General features: G+C 49.8%; 1 protein-coding gene across 1 annotated transcript; it reads right to left on the bottom strand.

Annotated features, from left to right (window-relative positions):
• Nucleotides 1–2,523: 2,523 nt before the first annotated feature.
• Nucleotides 2,524–3,456, bottom strand: LOC131586414 (olfactory receptor 14J1-like). The gene has a single exon (XM_058853242.1). It carries the CDS (start codon nt 3,454–3,456, stop codon nt 2,524–2,526), a length of 933 nt encoding a protein of 310 aa, XP_058709225.1.
• Nucleotides 3,457–24,039: the final 20,583 nt, after the last annotated feature.

Here is a 24,039-nt window from a genome sequence, read left to right as displayed (position 1 = left end):
CAGATAAAGAGTTGGTGATGAAGATGGTCAGAGCACATGTGCAGGGAGAAATTGCTAGTGGAGCCTTACAAGGTACAGTGGACCAGTTGTTTCCTATTGTAAACCCTTTGTTGGACCCAAATGATGCAAAGAACTATGAGATGTTAACTAGATACTGGGAACTGTGGGGGCTGAGGAAGCAGCCAATACTGTAGCCACTCTCCCCTGGAGGAAGAGCCCATAGGAGGCTTTCACTTACCACTCTCCCCCAGAGGCTAAAGGCCTTGATGGGGAGCTTTTATTTTTACAGCCACAGGTTAAGTGGTTCCCAACATGTCTTTCCCCCTGTATGCATATTATTTTTACCCTGTTGGCCCTTCCCCCTTGTTCTGCCCCTGAATCCTCTGACCATTGTCCCTGTTGCTCCACCCCACCCCCTGCTTTTCCTATATAATCCCTGCTCTCACTGAGCCCAGGCCAGTTGTTGTCTCTGGGACCCTTCTGGAGAGAAGAATAAAGACCTCCTTGGAACCCCACACGGTGCCTCCCGTCTCTTTTCTTTGGCAGCACCCGAGGAACAGCGGCCATTCCAAAAGCCCTTTGAAGGGCTCGCAGCTGAATCACGGGGGCAAGGCAAGCGTGCCTGTGCGCCCAGGGGAAGTGCCACAGGAGACGCTTCCCTGGGAAGGTCGCGGCACCCTGACCACCTCCGCTCGCTGCGACAAGTGGTGCCCCAACAGGGAGCTCTGCCAGCGGTTCCCTGGTTCCCTGGATCCCGGGAGAAGTGTCTCCTGCAGCACCAGCTGCAGAAAGCAAGTCGCTCTCGGGTCTGTCACTTCCCTGAGGAAACCCCCTCGCGTTTTAGCAAGGGCGATCCAAGGGGACACCGGGACCCTCCTAGGACCATCCGGGGAGCGAGGAGAAGATCTCCCCAAGGACCAGTCTGTGGGTGACACCGCACCCAGCAGTTTTTGTTTACCCAGTGGAGGTGGAAAAAGCTGCTAAAATCGGGATTTGGCCTTTCTGGGAGGGTTTTGGAGCCAGTTTTATTCCCACGGGGAACAAAATCCTTTCGAGTTTTAACCAATCCCTTTGGAATGCTGCACACGGCTCACCTGGGCTGGGAAAACCTGGGAAAATCCTGGAACACACACCTGAGGGAGGGGTTTGTTAATCCTGGCTCATCCCAGGAACTTCCATTCCTCAATCTGGAAAGGATGGGTTAGGGAGTCCCCCAGTCTGGGAGTGCCTATGACACCACCTAAAAAAATATTTCCTTCCTTTTCCAATTCCAGGAATTAAATTCCTGGATTATTTTCCATCAGAAAATGGGGTTAATTAAAGTGCAGCTTTTTCCACCAGCATTTCAGTCCTCGTCATTCTGGCAGTTCCACCAATCCCTATCCCAGGTGCGATTCAGAGGGTTGGGATTTCCTGGCTCTGAGCAACAACATCTGCAGTGGCACAGGAAACTCACAGCTCATGGGAACAAACTTTCTGTGTGACTTCAGAGGCCACGACAACCCTGAGTGGTTTCCCTCCCGCCCCCCAGCCCTTCCTGGCCCCAGGGGCTGATGGCATTTGTGCTCCCTCAGGTTCATCTCCCCACAGCAGCACCATGGGGGTGCTGACGCCTGCTCTGGGCAGTGCAAACAGGGGCTCCTGAGCCAGTGCTGCCGTGTCTGTGCCTGCAAGGATGTGGCACCTCTCTGAGCTGGGGGAGAGCCCAGGGCTGCACAGGGGGGATGTTGTTGGCAGCTCCATGAGGATGCTCTGGGACGCTGCCCTGGGGTGTCCAGCACAGTGGGGATGGATCAGCCCCTGCTCTGCTGCTCCTTCCCATCTCCCCCAGGGACCTTGCAGAGCCCCAGCCATGCTGTTTGCCCCCAGCCTGCCCACGGCCACCCTGGGGCTGCTCACGGGGGTTTTCTGTGCTGAGCTCTGGCCTGGGAGTGTTCTTGAGAGAGCCTGGGCAAGGAGCCTGGAGCCCCCAGGCCCTGCCCTGAGGCGTCAGCGCTGCCCCAGCAGTGCCCATGGCCTGTCCCTGCTGCAGCCCCGGCACTGCCACCCCCAGGGCTGTGCCCGGCCCCGAGAGCACTCAGGCCCTGCAGCAACACCAGGGCCAGGAGGGCAGCGGGGCAGTGGCACGGGAGCAGCACTGGCAACACCAAGTGCTGCTGCTCCTGGGCACAGCTGCTGTGCCAGCACTGATCTGCCCCCAGCTCTGCACACAGACACTGCTGCTGCAGCTCCAGAGAAGGGAACAAAAGGGGGATCTCGGAGAAAACTTTGCTGAGAGATCATTTAGTTCCTTTAAAGCCACCAAGAGCACAGCCCCTCATTGACATAGTCTGTGGCCTCAAGGAAGGTGGAGAGGGAAACAAAATGAGAAATGTCACAAACAATAACATTTCTTTGTGGACAAGATTTAAAAAGTAAAACAAAGACAAAGAATGTCCAAAATGAAATCTACTAAAATGAAAATAACAGAAAGTACCAAAGATGGCTTTTATTACAAGTGATATGCAGAAATTGGCCAGCAGTTTAATGTTTCTGAAATGATCCAGTCATCAGTGCCCATACTGCAGCCTTGAGCTCCTGGTTCCTCAGGCTGTAGATGAGGGGGTTCAGGGCTGGAGACACCATTGAGTACAGAACTGACACTGCCAGATCCAGGGATGGGGAGGAGATGGAGGGGGGCTTCAGGTGTGCAAATGCTGCAGTGCTGAGGAACAGAGAGACCACAGCCAGGTGGGGGAGGCAGGTGGAAAAGGCTTTGTGCCGTCCCTGCTCAGAGGGGATCCTCAGCACAGCCCTGAAGATCTGCACATAGGAGAAAACAATGAACACAAAACAACCTAAAGTTAAACACACACCAACAGCAAGAAGCCCATGTTCCCTGAGGTAGGATTTCGAGCAGGAGAGCTTGAGGATCTGGGGCACCTCACAGAAGAACTGGCCCAGGGCATTGCCCTTGCACAGGGGCAGGGAAAATGTATTGGCTGTGTGCATGAGAGCAGTGAGAAAGGCACTTGCCCAGGCAGCTGCTGCCATGTGGGCACAAGCTCTGCTGCCCAGGAGGGTCCCATAGTGCAGGGGTTTGCAGATGGACACGTAGCGGTCGTAGCACATGATGGTCAGGAGATAAAACTCTGCTGAGATGAAGAATAGAAAGAAAAAGAGCTGTGCAGCACATCCTGTGTAGGAGATGTGTCTGGTGTCCCAGAGAGAATTGTGCATGGCTTTGGGCACCGTGGTGCAGATGGAGCCCAGGTCAGTGAGGGCCAGGTTGAGCAGGAAGAAGAACATGGGGCTGTGCAGGTGGTGGCTGCAGGCTACGGTGCTGATGATGAGGCCGTTGCCCAGGAGGGCAGCCAGGGAGATGCCCAGGAAGAGGCAGAAGTGCAGGAGCTGCAGCTGCCGCGTGTCTGCCAATGCCAGCAGGAGGAAGTGGCTGATGGAGCTGCTGTTGGACATTTGCTGTGGCTGCACATGAGGACCTGTTCATGAAGAAAAAGAGCAGTGACAAATCAGGAGAGGCTGGGACTCACCCACCTTTGTTCCTGCTCTGGGAAAACTTCACCCAGGTCCCCGCTTGAGCTCCAGCTGTGCTGTCTGAGTGTGCCAGGACAGCCAGGCCTGTGCCTGGGGGCTCTCCAGGAGCCATCCCTGCCCTGCTGCCCTGGGTTTGTAGCCATGCAGAAGAGGGACAAGGCTGGAAATTCAGGATTTGTTAGGGGATTCACTCCTAATGCAGAAAGATTTGTTGCCATCTGCACACACACTTCTAAATTATAGCAGGAGTTGCTTTTAGGAATTGTCTTCTTACCCACAAATCATTCCTGGTTCATTGAGGTCAGAAATCCCCAGCATTTCTGCTGCACTCAGAGTTTCCCACTGAGAGATGTGAGAGGCAAAGGATTCCCTGTGGCTTAGGGAAGGTGAGGGGCTGGATGGGCTTGTTCCCAACTGCCCTGGGTTTGCACCTTTGGCTGGAATCAGAGCACAATCCCACTCCCGTGTCACCCTGGCATAAACCAGAGCCTGCCCAGAGCAGAGGGATCCCTGAATGTCTCACCCTCTCTAAAGGTCTCTGGGCAAGGTCTCAGCACCCCCCTCTGCCAAGGACACTCACGGCTCCCTTGGCAGAGCCAACAGCATTTCCTCAGCTGTGGCATCTCTGCCCTTCCCCATGGGACATTCAGGGAACTCTGAGAGGGTCTGGCACAGATTTGCAGCCAGGAGGGCAGCTCAGAGCTTGGAAGGACACAGCAAGGAGATCCCCAGGTGTGCCTATGATGGGATCTCAGGGAGGGGGCTCAGCTCATTCCCCTTTCCCATGGACTGCTTTGCCCACAGCCCCACAGGTCACAGGGAAGCTGGGACACCCCATTCCCATGGACACACCTGCCTGGCAGCAATCCCAAGGGCAGGGCCTGACTCAGCTGCTGCAGATGCCAGAGGCTCCCTGAGAGCCCCAGATATCAATGACAATATCAGAGCAGTGCATTTAGGCTGTTTAGGAGGCTCCCAGCAGAGAGACTGAGCACCCAAACTTACAATTCTGGCATCTCTGTAAATGTTCAAACATTACTTTGATATTCCTGGTGTGTCTCTTTCAACTCAGAATGTCCTGTGATTCTGGGATTACAATTCCTCTTCTGCTTCTCTCATCCCCTTTCTGTCTATAATCAAAAGAGAGAAAAAAAAAAACAAACAAACCTTTTTGCAACAGTGTTAGAACAGTAAAGTAAAAACCAGACCTTTATTGGAAACTTCCAGGTGTCACAGTGGGGATGTGGCACACCCGGCCCCTTGTTTCAATAATTTATTAATGTTGATTAATTAGGATATTTAACAGAAACATTCAATAGGAGATTCAGTTGCCCCAGTTACACACCCCTGGGTCAACCCATTGGAGTAGGTCCAAGGGTTTCTTTGCCCCACTTTTTGTTATGACTGCTCACATTCTGGTTACAAAACAAAATGTTCTTCTTGTAGCTCCTCTCCCGGATGATAAGACTATATAGAATTTCAGAAATGTATTCAGAAGATCAGGTTATTCTTCTAAAATCTAAGAGAAAGGTTAGGAAACATACTAGAGTTAATTAAGGATAATTGTTACATAAGTATATAATAGCAGTTTAATAGAGTTAATTAAGGATTATAATTTTATAATCATAGAATAGTAGTTTACAGATCTAAAAATATATTAAAAATATATAAAAAGCAAAAATATTTTTGTCATCATCTCAACTCTCCCACCCTGCTTAAAGCAAGAAATTCAAAACAATCTCAGGAAAGCTCCTGATCTTGACAGCAATCTGAGTCTCACCTTCTTTTGGGAAGTGTCCTCCGGAGCTGTGCCCAGGCAGGTCTGGAGCTGGGAGCAGCCCTGCCCCACACAGCCCCTCTCAGCAGCAGCACCTGCCCTGCTCAGGGTGGCTCCTTCCCCCCACAGCTTTTCCCCAGCGCTGGGAGCAGCTCCCCGGGCCGGCTGAGAGCTGTCCCTGGCAGGCAGCAGAGTCCCTGCCCCAGCACAGCGCCCTGGGCTGCAGGACCCTGCTCTGCAGGACAGCCCTGGGCACCCCTGGCTGCTCTACACAAGGGACAGGCAGAGAATGTACTCACAGAGTCTGTAGGCACTGGCATGTTCCAGCTTGAGGAGATGCCTCCAGGAGCTGCAGCTGCATTGTCCTGCAGCCAGAGGCTTCCTGTGTCAAGGGCTGGCAGTGATTCTGCCCCAGGCACTTCTCAGCACCTTCCCAGCCCTGACTGATTGAAGCTCTCTGTGCCTCTGGGCTGTGCCCAGGGTGGCTGCAGGCAGTGCCCCAGCCCTGCTGGGCTGGCAGAAGAGCTGCTCAGCAAGGGAAATTTGCTTTTGAAGCTCTTCTTGGTTTCCAGGAGCTGCCTCTGTGCCAGGAGCCTGGCCCAGCTCAGCAGCACAGACACAGCAGCAGGACTTTAATGAGCCTCTTGGGGCTTTGTGCTGAGGCCAGGAACATCAGTCCCTGAGAGGGAGGGGAAGAAAGCTCTCAAGAACTCCAAGTCAGAATCCAACTCCAAAGTTTCTTTCACTTTTAATGGGTCCCACTGAGGGACGTGACTGAGAAAGTGTCCCCAGGCCCCAGGCAGAGCAGAGAACTGGAGGCACTGATGACAGCTGGGGACAAAGAGAAGCCAAGTCTTGGTGCCCTGGGCCACAGCAGCCAGTGCTGTGCCAGCAAGGGCTGTGAGGAGACACCTTGTCCTGAGGCCCTGGGGCCTCCTGGCACAGCCCCAGCAAGGCTGGCCACTGTCACCCCCTTGGCCTGCCCTCAGCATCCCCACTAGCCCACATGCCAGTGGCCTCAGGGATCTGCTGGAAGGAGTCCCTGGGGAGCCCTGCTCAGGAATGGCCCTGGGGGGCTCCTTCATGCTCCCAGGGACTGCAGCTTTTTCAAAGGACTTTGGCTTTTGCATTGGAGTCTCTGAGAGGTTTGTGCAATCCTGGCCTCCAATTATCTGCTGTAATTAGTCCCTTGAGAGGCTTTGTCAGTAACAACACTGAGTGGGGCTCATTAATGCTTCAAGGTACTTCAGGTTCTTAAGGTACTTTCCTTTTTCCTTCCCACACTGAGTCTCTGAGAAGTTTGTGCAATCAGGGCCCCAATTATCTGCTTTAATGAGTCCCTTGGGAGCTTTGCATTGACACTCAGTGGGGCTCATCAATACTTTGAGTAGCTGAAAAACTCATCAATACTTTGAGTAGCTGAAAAACTCAGGGGTTTTTCAGCTACTTTGGATTTTCCTTTCCACACTGAGTCTCTGGGAGGTTTTTGTGCTATCCTGGCCTCCAGTTCTGTCCTCCAAGGAGTCCATGAGGAGCCTGTGTTTGGGATGGACCACAGTGGGATCCATTAGTGCCTTGAGAAACTTTGGGTATTTCCTCTGACTTGGACTCCTGGAAAGGTTTGTGCAGTCTCCTCTCAGGCCCTGAGGTTCAAGGGCTCAGCTCCAAATGCACCACAGGGCTCATTAGGATCAAGCAAGTCCTAACAAACCATGGCTGTGCCTTGATTTCCCTCTGGTCTGGTACAGTTCTTAGGAAAGTTTCCTACAATAGTTATGGAGAAATAGTTCAAAGAGCTTCTAAGAAATGTGTATTCCTATTTTAAAGGGTGTCTTTTATTCCTGTTCTTTTTAGAGCAGAGGTGATTGCAGCATTCAATGATGGATATTGATCCAGGGTCTCTCCTAAGGAGGTCTGGCCAGGTCAGAGAAGCTGTGCCTTGAGGTCTGACCCAGTGGGGACAACCTTGCTCCACATTCCCCAGCCCCATCCTGTCTCTCCTCACTCACCTGGGACCTGCTTTGCTCACAGAACTGGCTGCACTCAGGCAATGAGGGGTTTTCCTTCTTGTATTTCAGCAATCTAAAACTGCTGAGTTTCCCCATGGAAAACAGACACCCTCCTCAAGTGTGTGCCAAGCCCAAGGTGCCACCAAGGAGGTTCCCCTTCCCCAAGGCAGAACCACACAAGGAATGTTTCAGACACACAGGGAGTTCTACAATAAAGACAAATGCAGAGTTGGCTGAAGGCAGAATTAGAGCAGCTGCTGAAGGACAGAGAAGCTTTGAACTCCTTGCAGCTGAAAGCACCAAGTGTGTTTTTGGGAGGTGAGTGAGTGAAGCAAGAGTGAGGGAAGGGAAATGCAGAGAGCCCTGGAAGTGTTTCTGTGCAGACAGGCTGCTGCAAGGGCAGCATTGGCCTTCTCTGGGGAAAACAGTGAGGGAGGTCGGAGCAGAGTGACCTCCCCAGTGACCTCGAGATGTCACACAGCCACCTGGGATGTCACAGCCCACTCAGTGGTGTCACACAACCTGCCCCAGGATGTCACACCACCTTTCTGTGATGTCACATCTCTTCCTATATGCCACAAAACCACCTCGTGATGTCACATAGCGTTCTGTGATATCACACAGCAATATTTGATGTCATATTTCCCTCTATGATCTCACAGTTGGCACTGTGATGTCATACAACCTGTCCTGAGATGTCACATGGCTCTTCTATGATGTCACTGCCCACTCTAGGATTTCATATCACAACCATGTGGTGCCACAGTCTGCTCAGTGATGTCACAACCCACTAAGTGATATCACCCAGACCATGCTGTGATGTCATACAGCCACACTGTGACATCACACCCTGATTTCTGATGTCACACATTCCACTCTGTGATGCCGTAGCTGCTCAGTGACCTCACACAACAAACTCTGTGATGTCACAGCCCCATCTGTGACCTCACACAACCCACTCGGAGCTGTCACACAGCCCCTTTCTGACATCACAGCTGCTCTGGGGCTCCAGGACACAGCCACAGAGGTGCTGCTGTGACACAGCCCCCTCTGGCACATCCCACAGCCCCTGCCAGTGCTGAGCCCCTGGGAGCTCTGTCTGGGCCTGCTGGTGTCCCTGAGCTGCCCTGGCAGGGCCCCAGCCCTGCTGGGCTGTGCTCAGGAGCTGCTCCTGGCCAGAGCTGTCTCTCTGCAGCGCTGCCCTTGCCAGGAGCTGCCTCTGGGCCAGGAGCCCGGCCCAGCTCAGCAGCACAGACACAGCACCAGCACTTTCATCACCCTCTCGGGCCTTTGGGGCTCTTTGCATCACACTCAGTCCCTCAGAGTGTGCTCCAGAAACTTCTCAAGAGCTCCAGGTCAGATTGAAACACTGAAATTTCTTGTAGTTGAAATGAGAGACACGAGTGAGAAAGCGTCCCCAGGTTCCAGGGAGAGCAGAAGACTGGAGGCCCTGATGGCAGCTGGGGACAAGCAAGGGAAAGGTGTCTGTGGTGCTGAGCAAAGCTGGATGTGTTTCAGGAATGCCAAGGGCCAAGGGCTGAGCCCCAGCCCCTGGCAAGGCAGATGCTGTCCCTCCCTCATTGCTCAGGGCTCTTCCCGGGGCACTGGCATGTGGGGATGTGCAATGCCAAGGGCAGCACCATGGGGCGGCCCCTGCCAGGCTGCTGAGCAGGGACAAGGAGGCAATGAGGCCCCAGGGCTGCCAGGGTCACTTGTCCCCTTCTGGCTTTGTCTTGGTTCTAGAAGACAGGTGTCTGCTAGCGAGAGCAGGAGCTTCCCTTGGGATGAAAGAATGTGGACCCCCCTCCCTCCGAATTATTATAAATTTGAAATCAAGGGGCTTTCAGGCAGAGATCTGGGGATAGGAATAACCGTTCTTTACTAGTATAATCAGGCAAACAAACAACAATAACTACAGCATTAGCAAGAAACCAGAACCAGGGGCCCCAGGACAGCCTTCTTGGCTGGGACGGGATGGAGGAGAGGCTTTGTTTCACAGACCCCCTCGGGTGGGCAGTCCCGGTGCTCCTGCAGGGCTCTGAGGAACACTCAGCTGGAACAGCAGGGATGAGCTGAGATCCTGGGCTGGTGGATGAGGTGGATCAGCAGCTCCGCGGCGGTGCCTGGCACTCCCACACGTCCCGGCAGGACAGGGGGTGCGAGGCCACCAACAAAGAGGGAAGGAGAAGAAGCAGCAGCTCCGTCTGGGTGATGGCGAAAATTCCCTTCTCCCCACCGCAGCAGCTCTGTGACCCAGCAAATGAATGTCTTTTCCCGAAGCCAAAGAAAGCCCGCCAAAAACTGTCCCCACCCTCCTTTCCTGCCCCCTTCCCCCGCTGGGCCTGGCCACTCTTTTTCCTTTATCAATCACCCACTAAATACCCACAGTTAGGTTGTCTCCGCAGCTAATGGGTAAAAATTCCATAAGCAGGCCAGAAGGACAAAAAAAAAAAAAAAAAAAAAAAAGGACACCTAACCTAACACCAACGTGGCCTCAGGCCCAGGGCCAGCAGCCATGGCCAAAGGGCTGCACAAGTTGCCTCTGGCAGGGCCTTGCAGCTGCTGCCCATCCCTGTGCCCTCTCCAGCCCAGGCTGCCCTGTGGTGTCCATGCCCTGCGCCTCTGTTCCTGCAGGCTGTCGTCATCCCCCGGCTGCCCCACCTCGCTGGCCCCTTCCTTTGCTGACAGCTCTGTGTCCTGCCTGCCTCTGCCTGGCCACACAAAGCCTTGGGCTGCTCCAGACTCCTTCTGGGGGATGTGTTGCACCACAGCCCTGCCCTGGGACACAAATTCCTTCCTCCTGGTGTCCACTCTGGGCCTCCCCAGCTGCACTTGCCATCCATTTTTCTTTCTCTGGCTCTTTCCCACTATGTCAAAAGGATTCACCATCTCTGAAACTGCTCTTTAAACACTCTCATGGCTCTCCTCCACTGTCCTCAGTCTCCACCCCATGGAGCACAGAGCTCCTTTGTCGCTATAGAGTGGTCATGTGCCTGAGGCCTCAAAACCCCACCTTGAGAGATCTCTGAGTTTCTGCAAGGTGTTTCCAAATTAAAACCATCTTCTCATAGTGTAAGAATATCACCAGAGGAGACGGCCAACCCAACATCTCTATCCCAGCAGCTTTTTTCTGGGAACAAGCCTTAGATATACAGAATTTGGGAGGCCAAATTAAAAATAAACCCTGGACAAGAAGTCTGGTGCTTTTCCACAGGAAGGAAGGAACAGAGCCCCACTGTTTCAGGGGAAGATGTGTCAAGACCACCAGAGGCCAAGACCAGCCAGAGCTGGCAGGTTTTTCTGGGAGATACACTTGGATACAGGAAATTTTTTAAGGAGAGTACCAGTTTTGCCATGGGCATCTGAAAAGACAGATGGTATTCCCTTGTTAATCATGTGGGACAAATTGCATTAGGGTTCAATTCCACCTGCCCAATATTTACGCATAAACCTTTGACAAAGTCTGGGGCTAGGATTGGATCTCCTCTCTTAGAAGGAATTTAAAAGTCTAGGCATCCTGGAAGGATTGGACAATCCCTGGTGGCTGCTGGGTGTCATTTCTTCACCTCATGACCCAGCAGGAGTTTCTCCAATAAAGAAATAAAGCTTTTGCCTGGAGCTCCCCCTGTGCTCATGACAGGAAGCCCTGGGAGTGTCTGTGACATCCCGGCTCTTTGGCAGCCTGGGGACTCCTGGGATGTCACCATGGAGCCCCCAGGAGTGCCTGTGACAGAGCAGTGCCTTTGCAGCCCAAGGTCCCTTGGGATGTCACCATGGAATTGCTGGGACTGCATCTGACCACACGGCTCTTCAGCATCCCGAGAAACCCCTGAGAGGTCTCTGTGGAGCCCCTGTCTCTGCCTGTGACATTCCAGCTCTTGAACAGCCTGGAGACTCTTGAAATGTCCCCACGGTGCCCCACTGAGGGTCTGTAACAAATCTGATCCTTGGTAGACAACCATCACCACAACCTTTCGCTATGGTCTGTTTCCATGGCAACCATCACAGCCCCTGTTGCTATGATCAGTCCCTTGGCAGCTCCATGGAGACCCCATGCCAGGGGTGGTTGCCATGGACACCAGCTCAGGCCTGGAGTCAGAGCCCGTTGCCATGGCAACCATTCCCAGTCCCATCCCCAGGCTCATGGGATCACAGAGCCACAGAATTGGCTGAGTTGGGAGGGACCCATGGGGATCCTCCAGTCCAACTGCTGGCCCTGCACAGGGCACCCCAACAATCCCAGCCTGGGCCTGGCAGCGCTGGCCAAACGCTGCTGGAGCTCAGCCAGCCCTGGAGCTGGGAGCCTTCCCTGGGGAGCCTGTTCAGTGCCCCAGCAACCTCGCGGGAAAAACCTTTTCCTCACATCCAGCCTAAACCTGCCCACCTCAGCTCCAGCCGCTCCCTCCACTCCTGTCCCTGGGCACCAGAGGGAAGAGGTTCCCGCAGCCCCCAGCCAGGGACCCGCTCCCAAGGCTGCTGCCCATGGCAACCAGGCCTGGCACCAGCTGGGATGCTCGGTTTCCATGGGCTGGGCTTCAGGAATGGCATTCCCCAATTTCCTGCTCCCGCTAAAACCATGCTGCCGCTCTCTTCCCTCCCACCTCCCATGGAAAGCAGAAAAGGCAAAGATCCCATGCTGGGATAAGAACAATTTATTGAGAAGAGCAATGGGATAAGAAACAAACAGGAACAGAAACAATTTGGATAACAGAAGGGATAACAAAATTGATTCACAGGGAAGACTAAAATGCCACCAACTGGCTCTTCCTGGCCACATATTTCCTCCTGCCAAGAAAGGACACTGTTCTCTTCTGGTGAGAGAGAGGGAGTCCTTTTCCTGCCCCTGGCATTGACCTGAGATGGGATTGAATATAATGATAGGGCCATGGATAGACCCTCATGTTCTTTGATCTCACATTATGTCATTACCATGGGCAGGAAAAGGTAGAGGTGTCTTCCCAGCATGGACCACAGGGAACATGGATCACTAGGTCTCTGCCAAATTTGAATTCTCCAAGGGGGGATGAAGCTGGAGCAGTGCACAAAGCTCTTCCTGCACTTGGAGCACTCGCAGGGCTTCCCTTACTGGTGCCTCTGTTGCCATTTAATTCAATAAAATGCAATATTAAGATAGTAGCAAACGTTAACAGTTAGCATTAGTTGACATTAGTAGTAGTCATGCTAAGGCTTGATAGGCCGCATGTAACCTGCAGATGAACTGTATAGCAGATATTGCAATGTAAGCAGTGTAACTAGGAGATAATCTAAGGAATGTACCTGTTGGCAGAATTTAAAGGTTAAAGAGATAATCGTACCAAGTAGTGAAAGTTTGTGATGATGAAGAAATCATGTAGAAAACATATAAAAACCCTGTGACTTTTCTGTGAAATGGGGCTCTGTCTTTGGACGCTAGTCCACAGGCTCCCGGGCCCTCAATAAAGCACCGCATAAACGACTTCGGTTGTTTGTGTTTTCTTCGGATCGGGCAACAGTTTTCTGGCGACCGCGGCAGGACTCCGAAGGTGGCTGGGGCGGTTCGCGTTCTGATCCACTCCACGCCGGCACCGAGTGATTCTCGGGGAGTCATCGGTTCGTGCCCGACCCCCGCACCTGGCAGACGACTGCGAAAGGTAAGCCCGAAGGTGCTTTATTTTCTGGTTCTGGTTTGGGTGCCTGCTCGTAAGACGAGGCTGCGATCCTCGCAGGGTTGGGCTAAGACGTCTGGGTGGTCTGGGGAGCCTAGGCGCCGGCTGTCAGACGCGGCGAAAGCTGCGCAGGTCCGGCACTTGCCCCTCGCGGCATCGGGTAGCGGCAAGTGGGATTGGTCTGGTATTTATCTGGTATTAAGTCTCTTTTGTCACTGTATGTGGTTTGCTTAAAATTTGTTAAACTGTAAATATTGATTGTGGTTTTGTATATTGCTGCTTGTTGATTGATATGATAGTGTGTTGTTGAATTATTGTTTAGGTGTCTGTAAGTTGTTGCTGCTAAAAGTGAAACTACCTCAGTATTGGAGAGATTGTGTGTGAGTGTGTGGTATGATAGATTTTGTTGGGCTGTCAGTATTGATTGTGGTTTTTATTATTTCGTATATTGCTGCATATTGGTTGTTGGTATTGGTTACTGAGTTTTTGTACGGCTGTAAGTAAGGTTCAAAATGGCATTTAAGGCACTTAAATTTATGGTTCAGTCTGATAAGTCTGTGGTTCAATCTGATAAAGGTATCCCAGAAAGTACCCCGCTGGGATGTTTACTGAAGAGGTGGAAAAGTGAAGGGTTTTTCCAGGAGATGAGTAAAGATAAAATGATTGATTATTGTAATCATTGGTGGCCCGAATATAAGCGAGAGGGACCGTCATGGCCAGAGGATGGTACTGTGGACTTTGACACCATAAATTCGTTAATGCGCTATTTGGAGGACAGTGAAAAATGGGATGAAATACAGTATTTAGACTTGTTTCATTTACTGCGTCGTAAAAAGGAGTGGCAAACCGAGTGCGGAATAATGGTGCTAGAGATGAAAGAATCTGAGTGCGGGGGGGAGAAGTGTTGTAAAAAGGAATCTAAATGTGTGCGGTGTTTAGCTTTAAAATCCCGGACAGAAGAAGATTTGTCTTTACTGGTGTCACCAGGCGCGCCTTCCACTGCACCCCTCCCTTCTGCTTCACCCCTTCCTACCGCTTCACCCCTCCCTTCTGCCTCACTTCATCCCTCGCTGTATCCACCGTTACCTGAAAGTAGTTCGGAGGAGGAGGATGGGGAGGATGAGGAGGCGACAAACATTACAGTGGCACCCGAGAATGCTAAAAAGGTTGCTATACGTCTTCCAATCCCTTCCCCGTGAAATACTCCCCTCGCAGCACGAACTAGACTGGGACGTAAAAATCATGGGGGACCCCAGTTAATCGCCCCTTTAAGGGAAGCTGTGGGACCCCAGAAAGAGAAAGTGGTTGTGAAAGTGCCTTTCTCCCCAGGAGATTTGGTGATTTGGAAGCAGTCAGCAGGTAATTACCGTGAGAATCCTGAAAAGGTGGCACGGGTGGTTAAGATGATTGTTAGAACTCAGAACCCGGACTGGAATGACACGCAGGTTTTATTAGATACCCTAATGGATTCCACTGAGAAAGGGATGGTGTTGCGGGCCATGAAAGAGCGTGCTCGGGAAATGATTAGACTGTATCGAGTTGGGGAAACCGCGAATGACTTGGTTCCGAGTGATGATCCGGGATGGGACCTGAACAAGGTTGAAGGGATGGAATCTATCAGGGCGTACCAGGAGTTGTTGGTGGAAGGAATCAGGACCGGGATGCCTAAAACATTAAATTGGTCAAAGTTGTATTCGGTCAAGCAGGATAAGAATGAATCTCCTTCGGCATTTCTAGAACGCCTTAAGGAGACTGCTAGTCGCTTCACTGATTTAGATATCGACAGTGAAGCAGGAAAGTTGCAGCTTGCTTTAATCTTTTTGGGTCAGGCACAGGAAGATATACGTAAGAAACTGCAGAAATTAGAAGGTCAGGATACTCGGGATTTGGATAAAATGCTAGAAGTGGCTTGGAAGGTTTATAATAACAGAGAAAAAGAAACGGCCAAGAAACAGCAGGCGAATCTATTAGCTATAATGCAGCAAGCCGGTCATAGAGGAGGAGGCAGAGGTGGTTTTGGGTGCGGTCGTGGCTCTGGACGTGGCAGGGCAGGATTCCAGAATGTCAATTTCGGGGGACGGGGGATGGCCCCTCCTGGTCCCCAACAAGGAGGAATTGCTCCTAATCAATGTGTGTTCTGTCGTCAGATAGGACATTGGAAAAATGAGTGCCCAATGAAAGCTGGACTGGGAGGAATGCCAGTGAATGGATCAACAGGTTACTCCGTGACTCCGGAAGGTGGCGCCCAAGCATTTGTGTTGGGGAATTATCAGAATCAAAGCTGACTAGACCAGGACTTGGAGGTCAGGATTGATATTGATGGGGGGGACGGGAGTGTGTCGTGGATATGAGGGCAACGCATTCAGTATCCACGATAAACTCTTGTTCTTTCCCATTAGTGATACTACCATACAGGTGGTGGGAGCAACGGGACAATTAGAAGAAAGACCCTTCTTACAACCATTAAATTTGAGATTTGGAGAAAAAGAATTCGGGTGTGGTTCTGACATTTAATGATGAGAACAAGGCAGAGATTTGTTGTCATCGTTGAATTTCAGAATTATATTCGAAAACGGGAGAGTAAAATTGGAAGCACAAAGAATTTTGCAGGAATGTGAATCAGACTTTAACACTCCTATTTTTCCAGTTAGGAAACCGAATGGTAAGTATCGGCTAGTGCAGGATTTAAGGGCAATTAATAATATTGTCAAAGACATTTACCCAGTGGTTGCCAATCCGTATACTCTATTAACATCTGTGTCAGAAAAATTTAAATGGTTCTCTGTTATTGATTTGAAAGATGCTTTCTTCTGCATCCCTCTGGCATTGGAAAGTAGGAAATATATTTCGCATTTGAATGGGAAAATCCTGACACTGGAAGGAAGAGACAGCTCACCTGGTCTCGATTGCCGCAAGGATTCAAAAACAGCCCTACAATATTTGGAAATCAATTGGCAAAGGAATTAGAAGAGTGGAAGACTGCTGAGGTAAGAGAGTTACCCTCCTCTTATGTTGTTCTCCAGTATGTGGATGATATCTTTTTGGCAACAAAAGAAAAAGGATTGTGCCTGAAATTGACTATTGCTCTGTTGAATATGTTGGGCCAGGCTGGCTACCGAGTGTCAAAAGAAAAAGCACAGCTAATAAAAGAGAGTGTAATATACTTGGGATGTGAGATCACCCAAGGCCAGAGACGATTGGGAGTCAATCGAGTGGAAGCTATTTGTGCTATTCCCCTTCCCAGGAACCATCAGGAACTAAGGTCTTTTCTGGGAATGGTGGGATGGTGCAGGCTGTGGATTCTGAATTTTGGACTTCTAGCCAAACCATTATATGAAGCTCTGAAAGAACCGCAGTTGAGCTGGGATCGACCGAGGAAAAAGGCCTTTGAAGACTTGAAACAGGCATTGAGGGAAGCTCCAGCATTAGGCCTTCCAGATTTAAATAAAGACTTTCAGTTGTATGTAAATGAGAGACAGAAACTGGCACTGGGAGTGCTAACTCAGAGACTTGGTTCATGGAAACGCCCGGTAGGGTATTTTTCGAAACAACTAGATACAGTAAGTGCTGGTTGGCCGTCATGCTTGCGGGCAGTTACGGCCACAGTGATCCTCATCCAGGAAGCCAGGAAATTAACTTTGGGCAGGAAAATAGAGGTATTTGTGCCTCACATGGTACTGGCAGTCCTGGAACAAAAGGGGGGACACTGGCTTTCATCCAGCAGGATGCTGCAATACCAAGCAATCCTGAGAGAACAAGATGATGTGGATCTAAAAATGACTAATCATGTTAACCCAGCAGAATTTCTCCGCAGTGAGCAGGAAGAAGGAGAATTGGCACATGACTGCATGGAAGTGATTGAACAAGTGCATGCCAGCCGAATGGATTTGAAAGATGTTCCAATGGAAGATCCGGATTGGGAACTGTTTACCGACGGGTCCAGTTTTGTGGAAAATGGTACCAGGTATGCGGGATATGCAGTGGTAACAGTTACCACTGTAGTGGAAGCAAAGGCCTTGGTCCCTGGAACGTCAGCTCAGCGAGCTGAGATCATTGGACTCACTAGAGCCCTAATATTAAGTTCCGGAAAGAAAGTGAATATATGGACTGATTCTAAATATGCTTTCGGGGTTGTGCATATTCATAGTGCCCTATAGAAAGAACGAGTGTTATTGAACTTTCAGGGAACTACCATCAAATATAGAACTGAAATTCTAGCCTTGCTAGATGCAGTACACCAACCTGAAAAGGTTGCAATAATGTATGTGAGAGGTCACCAGAAGGAAGAAGGAAAAATATATCGAGGAAACAGATTGGCTGATGTCACAGCACGAGAAGTGGCCAGAGAAGTGTGGACCCAAATGGCCCTGATACCCACTAAGGTGAGTCCTGTAACTCCACATTTGACTCAAGAACCGAAGTATTCCCCAGATGATGAAAAACTAGCATCACTGCTGAAAGCGCAAAAGAATGCAACTGGATGATATGTAACAGGCATGGGACAAGTTGTGGTTCCCACCCGAATTATGAGAGCCATCTTAGAGACTGAACATAATAAATGCCATTGGGGAGCAGAAGCATTGGTAAAATTTCTAAAGAAAGAAGTAATTTCTAACCAGATGTTAACATTGGCAAAACGGGTGAATGCCACGTGTCCCACTTGTTTGAAGAATAACCCAATAGTTAGGAAGCAGATCCAGTTGGGGAAATTACAAGTGGGACCAGAATCAGGGGACTACTGGCAAGTAGATTTTTCAGAATTACCGAAAGCACAGAACTTCAAGTATCTTTTAGTGTATGTATGCACTTTCTCAGGATGGCCTGAAGCCTTTCCTTGTCGAACCAATCAGGCAAAGGAAGTAGTCAAAACACTGTTGAAAGAAATCATTCCAAGATTTGGGGTACCGTTAGGATTATCATCAGATAGAGGCCCACACTTTGTAGCAGGAATAGTACAAGAGGTGGCCAGGATGTTAGATATATCTTGGGACTTACACACCCCTTGGCGACCTCAATCGAGTGGTCAGGTAGAGCGGATGAATCAGACCCTCAAGGGACAAATTAAGAAAATTTGCCAAGAGGCAAAAATACAGTGGCCACAGGCATTGCCATTGGCATTGCTCAGAATCAGAATCAAACCTAGGGAGCGAGTAGGTGTCAGTCCATATGAAATCCTGTATGGAAAACCATATCATGCTAATGTATTGAAAGGAGATTTGCACGTGCAGGGTGATCAGACAATATTTAGTTATATCATGTCACTAAACAAAACTCTTAATGCTTTAAGGGGAACCTTGCAGTGGAACTGACCTTTACCACTGGAAAATCCGGTGCATGACATTCAACCAGGAGATCAAGTGTATGTGAAGAATTGGTCCACCCACCCTTTGAAGGAGACATGGGACGGGCCCCGCCAAGTGATCCTGACAACCTACACTGCAGTAAAGGTCGAAGGAATCGACTCATGGATCCACTACACCTGAGTCAAGAAAGTCCCTGTACAATGGGAGACTCAGATAGTCTCTCCAACACGGGTGATATTTCGCAAAAAGTAGCTGTCTTGGTTCTAGAAGACAGGTGTCTGCTAGGGAGAGCAGGAGCCTCCCTTGCGATGAAAAGAATGTAGACCCCCTCCCTCCGAATTATTATAATTTTGAAATCAAAGGGTTTTCAGGCAGCGATCTGGGGATAGGAATAACAGTTCTTTACTAGTATAACCAGGTAAACAAACAAACAATAACTACAGCAATAACAAGAAAACAGAACCAGGGACCCCGGGACAGCTTTCTCGGCTGAGACGGGATGGAGGAGAGGCTTTGTTTTCACAAACCCCTCGGGCAGTCAGTCCCGGTGCTCCTGCAGGGCTCTGAGGAACAGTCGGCTGGAACAGCAGGGACGAGCTGCGATCCTGGGCTGGTGGATGAGGTGTATCAGCAGCTCCACGGCGATGCCTGGCAGGACAGGGGGTGCGAGGCCACCAACCAAAGAGGGGAGAAGGAGAGGCAGCAGCTCCGCGACCCAGCGCACGAACGTCCTTCTTCCCCGAAGCCGAGGAAAAAAAAGCCAGCCAAAAACTGTCCCCACCCTCCTTTTCTGTCCCCTTCCCCGCCACCCTGGGCCCGGCTACTCTTTGTCCTTTGTGAGCACCCTTAAGTACCGGTAGTTAGGCTTCCCAGCACATAATGGGTAAAAATTCCCACCTAACCCTCAACAGTAGCCCTCTTGATTAAGGCAGCCCTCTTGATTGTATTGTTACTGGTAATAACGAAACCCATTCTTGTTAACAGCTCTATTGTGGTTGCAGTTACCAAATCAGTGGTTGGTGTTATGGAAAGAATGGATGTGAACCTGACCTGTTCTGTAATGAATGACCAGAAAGCTGAAGTCTGGAATATACAGGCAACCTGGAAGAAAGGTCCTGATTATCCAGAAGCAAATATTGTCACAGTTTGGGATAAGGATGCACAAAAAGGAAACACCACATTACAACTGAAGCGAGTAAGCCAAGAAGATATGGCAGTATACATGTGCATTGTAAAATCCCGGAAAAGTTTTGATTACAAGCAAGTTAAATTGAGAGTAGTGCCCTGGAGATTGAGGAATGATACCCCATCCCAGGAATCTGTAGAAGTGAAACCCACCTGGGCTGTACAGGACATGTGGGATGGATCTCTTTTGAAGGTAAACTGCTCATTTGTGTTAAAACGAAAATGTGGCCTGGGATTGCGAGTTGAATGGTGGAAAGAAAACAACCAAAGGTCATGGGATAAAATAGATCAAGAAGTTAGCTGGTGGGAACAGTCTGGGAACGGTATGGGATGGTTGAATATTAGTAATCCTCAAATTGGCTCTTTTGAAGGGAAGTATTTGTGTTTAGTAATGTGTGAAGTTGAGGCTGATTATGGGATAAGGATAGTGGAAGCTGAGTTGCGTCTACAACATGAAGTCAGGCCCACTCACATAGTAGGAAGGAAGCATAGAGAGCCGAGAGATACAGGAGTAGCTGGGTCTCAAAGTCACGAACAGGAGAATTTAGTGGTAGGGTTGATTAGAGATTTTGGAAAAGTCCAAAATGTGTCCCGAATAACAGCTTGCTTACCCCTCCCACAAGCAGCAGGAGAACCAATTCCGTGAAGAATAATTCCCATTCCATTATTACCTGAGACGGTGGACAACATATCTACAGTATGTCAAAAGACTGTCCAAAGAGTAGCCGCCCGACCTGAAGAAGATTGTATGAAACTGCCCAACAGCCAATTTACCCGCATAAGAGGGTTTAGTGATGTGGGGTGGTGTAAGTATGATGAGTTACAAGATTGTCAAAACACTACGAGCCAAACTACGTTGTGGGATGAGTGGAAAACCGTATGGGGTCCGAGTTTATTAGAACATTATAGTTATATTGGAGCAGTGGATTGGTGCATACAATGGACAGGAAGTAAAAATCAAACCCCGGAAGAAGTCTATAGAACAGGGACCTCTACAAGAGACATTAAAGCAGCTAAAGAAAATTGGAATTGTACTAAAGTCATTACATGTGATACCCCTGGAAGCCAGATTGGCCTGGCTCCTCTTAGAGTACTACTCAAGTGGGGATGTGAATGCAGGAAATTTAATCATACAATTACAGGAGAAGCATCCGGCAACAGTGGAATCAGACGAGCGGTAAGTTGTAGAGTTACTACTGTTAAAAGTCCAGGAAATTTAGTTTGGGTAATGGGACATGGACAATGGACTACGCACATTCCTATAGATGGGCCTGTGACACAAATCACTCTGGGAGTCCCGACACTCTGCCCCCTTTGGAAACAATCGGAATTAAAATCTAAACGAAAGAAAAGAGAAGTGGATGAACTCGCTGAACTAGAAGATGAATGGCATGAACCTGATGGTGGAGTTAAATTTGGGTGGGCTTTAGAATCACTATTTGCACCTATAGCCTCCTATAGGAACAGAGAAATGCTTTACAAATTGCTAGGGCAGACTGAGAGATTGGCAGCAGCCACTAAGAAAGGATTTAAAGACATGAATCTGCAATTACAAACCACATCCCAAATGACTTTACAGAACAGGATGGCACTGGATATGCTATTATTAAAAGAGCACGGGGTGTGTCAGTATCTAAAAAGGAAAATTGACCATTGCTGCATCCATATTCCAAACGTGACCATTGAAGTAGAAAAAGACATTTCTCAATTGGAAATGATTGAATCCAAAACAAAAGGAATTGAAAAAGAAGCACAACATAATTGGATCGGAGCAATATTTGAGTCTTTAGGACTTCAGGTTTCTGGATGGGTTTCATCAGTGATACAGTACATTCTGTTATTTGCAGTCTTGTTACTAATCATTTGGTTAGCTTATAAGTGTGTTCTAGGAGTCGTCGAAAAAGAAACAAGACGCACCAGAAGAGTGATAAAAGCCTTGGCAAGAACCAATGAGATACGTCTCAATGAAAGACGCCGACCTCCCCCGAAATATGAAGATGTCGTTGGGCAAGATAATCCAGCATTTGAGAGAACCCACGAGGACTAAGGGTTGAGCATTCTTGCAGAAGATTGAAGAATGCTCAAAAGGGGGGAAATTGTTGCCATTTAATTCAATAAAATGCAATATTAAGATAGTAGCAAACCTTAACAGTTAGCATTAGTTGACATTAGTAGTAGTCATGCTAAGGCTTGGTAGGCCGCATGTAACCTGCAGATGAACTGTATAGCAGATATTGCAATGTAAGCAGTGTAACTAGGAGATAATCTAAGGAATGTACCTGTTGGCAGAATTTAAAGGTTAAAGAGATAATCGTACCAAGTAGTGAAAGTTTGTGATGATGAAGAAATCATGTAGAAAACATATAAAAATCCTGTGATTTTTCTGAGAAATGGGGCTCTGTCTTTGGACGCTAGTCCACAGGCTCCCGGGCCCTCAATAAAGCACCGCATAAACGACTTCGGTTGTTTGTGTTTTCTTCGGATCGGGCAACATCTCTACCCTGATGGCCTGAGGCATCATGGGCCCATCGAGCTAGGAACAACTCTCCCTTGTGTTGCCAATCTAAGTCTATCTTTGACACCTCTATCTTTGCAGCCTGATCCACCTGCTCATTGTTTCGGTGCTCTTCATTAGCCCTACTCTTGGGGACATGGGCATCTACATGACGGACCCTCACAGACAGTTTCTCTACCCTGGTGGCGATGTCTTTCCACTCATCAGCAGCCCAGATTGGCTTTCCTCTGCATTGCCAGTTGGCCTTTTTCCACCTTTCCAGCCATCCCCACAGAGCATTGGCTACCATCCATGAACCAGTGCAGAGGTAGAGCTTTGGCCACTTCTCTCTTTCAGCAATGTCCAGGGCCAGTTGAACAGCTTTGAGTTCAGCAAGTTGGCTTGATCCACCTTCTCCTTCAGTGGCCTCTGCGACCTGTCGTGTGGGGCTCCATACGGCTGCTTTCCACTTCCGGTTCATCCCTACGATGCGACAGGAACCATCAGTGAACAGAGCGTAGCGTGTTTCTTCTGCTGGCAGTTGGTTGTACGGTGGAGCTTCTTCAGCCCGTGTCACTTGTTCCTGCTCCTCTTCATCAGTAAGACCAAAGTTTTCACCTTCCGGCCAGTTTGTAATTATCTCCAAAATCCCAGGGCGATTTGGGTTTCCAATACGGGCGCGCTGCGTGATGAGGGCGATCCACTTGCTCCATGTAGCGTCGGTGGCGTGGTGGGTAGCAGGAACCTTTCCTTTAAACATCCACCCCAGCACTGGCAGTCGGGGTGCCAGGAGGAGTTGTGCTTCTGTGCCAATCACTTCTGAGGCGGCTTGGACTCCTTCATAGGCAGCTAAGATTTCCTTCTCTGTGGGAGTGTAGTTGGCTTCGGACCCTCTGTAGCTTCGGCTCCAGAATCCCAGTGGTCGGCCTCGAGTCTCCCCAGGCACTTTCTGCCAAAGGCTCCAGGACAAACCATTGTTCCCGGCTGCAGAGTAGAGCACGTTCTTCACGTCTGGTCTTGTTCTGACTGGGCCAAGGGCTACTGCATGAGCAATCTCCTGTTTGATCTGAGCAAAGGCTTGTTGTTGTTCAGGGCCCCACTGGAAATCATTCTTTTTGCGGGTGACCAGGTAAAGAGGGCTCACAATCTGACTGTACTCAGGAATGTGCATCCTCCAAAAACCTGTGGCACCTAGGAAAGCTTGCGTTTCCTTCTTGTTGGCTGGTGGAGACATTGCTGTGATCTTGTTGATGACATCAGTGGGAATCTGACGCCGTCCATCTTGCCACTTTACCCCCAGGAACTGAATCTCACGAGCTGGTCCCTTAACTTTGCTCTTCTTGATGGCAAAACCGGCTTTCAGGAGAACCTGGATGATTTTCTCTCCTTTCTCAAAGACCTCTTCAGCCGTCTTTCCCCACACAATGATGTCATCAATGTACTGCAGATGTTCTGGAGCATCACCCTTTTCCAGGGCAGCCTGGATCAGTCCATGGCAGATGGTGGGGCTGTGCTTTCACCCCTGGGGCAGTCGGTTCCAGGTGTACTGCACTCCCGTCCACGTGAAGGCAAACTGAGGCCTGCATTCTGCTGCCAGGGGAATGGAGAAAAATGCATTGGCAATGTCAATAGTGGCGTAACCACTTCGCTGCTTTGGACTCCAGCTCGTACTGGAGCTCCAGCATGTCCGGCACGGCAGCGCTCAGCGGTGGAGTCACTTCATTCAATGCACGATAGTCCACAGTCAATCTCCATTCTCTGTCAGACTTGCACACAGGCCAGATGGGGCTGTTGAAGGGTGAGTGGGTTTTGCTGACTGCTCGTTGGCTCTCCAGTTCTCGGATCATCTTGTGGATGGGGATCACAGCATCTCGATTTGTCCTATACTGTCGGCGGTGCACCGTCGAGGTGGCAATTGGCACTCGCTGTTCTTCCACTTTCAGGAGTCCTACTGCAGATGGGTTCTCTGATAGTCCAGGCAAGGTGTTCAATTGCTTAATGTCCTCTGCCTCCACAGCAGCTATTCCAAAAGCCCATCTGAGTCCCTTTGGGTCTTTGTAATAGCCATTTCGAAGGAAGTCCATGCCCAGAA

Source organism: Poecile atricapillus, chromosome 19 (assembly GCF_030490865.1).
Source record: "Poecile atricapillus isolate bPoeAtr1 chromosome 19, bPoeAtr1.hap1, whole genome shotgun sequence".
Classification (NCBI taxonomy): domain Eukaryota; kingdom Metazoa; phylum Chordata; class Aves; order Passeriformes; family Paridae; genus Poecile; species Poecile atricapillus.
The sequence above is the reverse complement of the archived record's forward strand: the minus strand, read 5'-3'. Positions and strand labels throughout refer to the sequence as shown.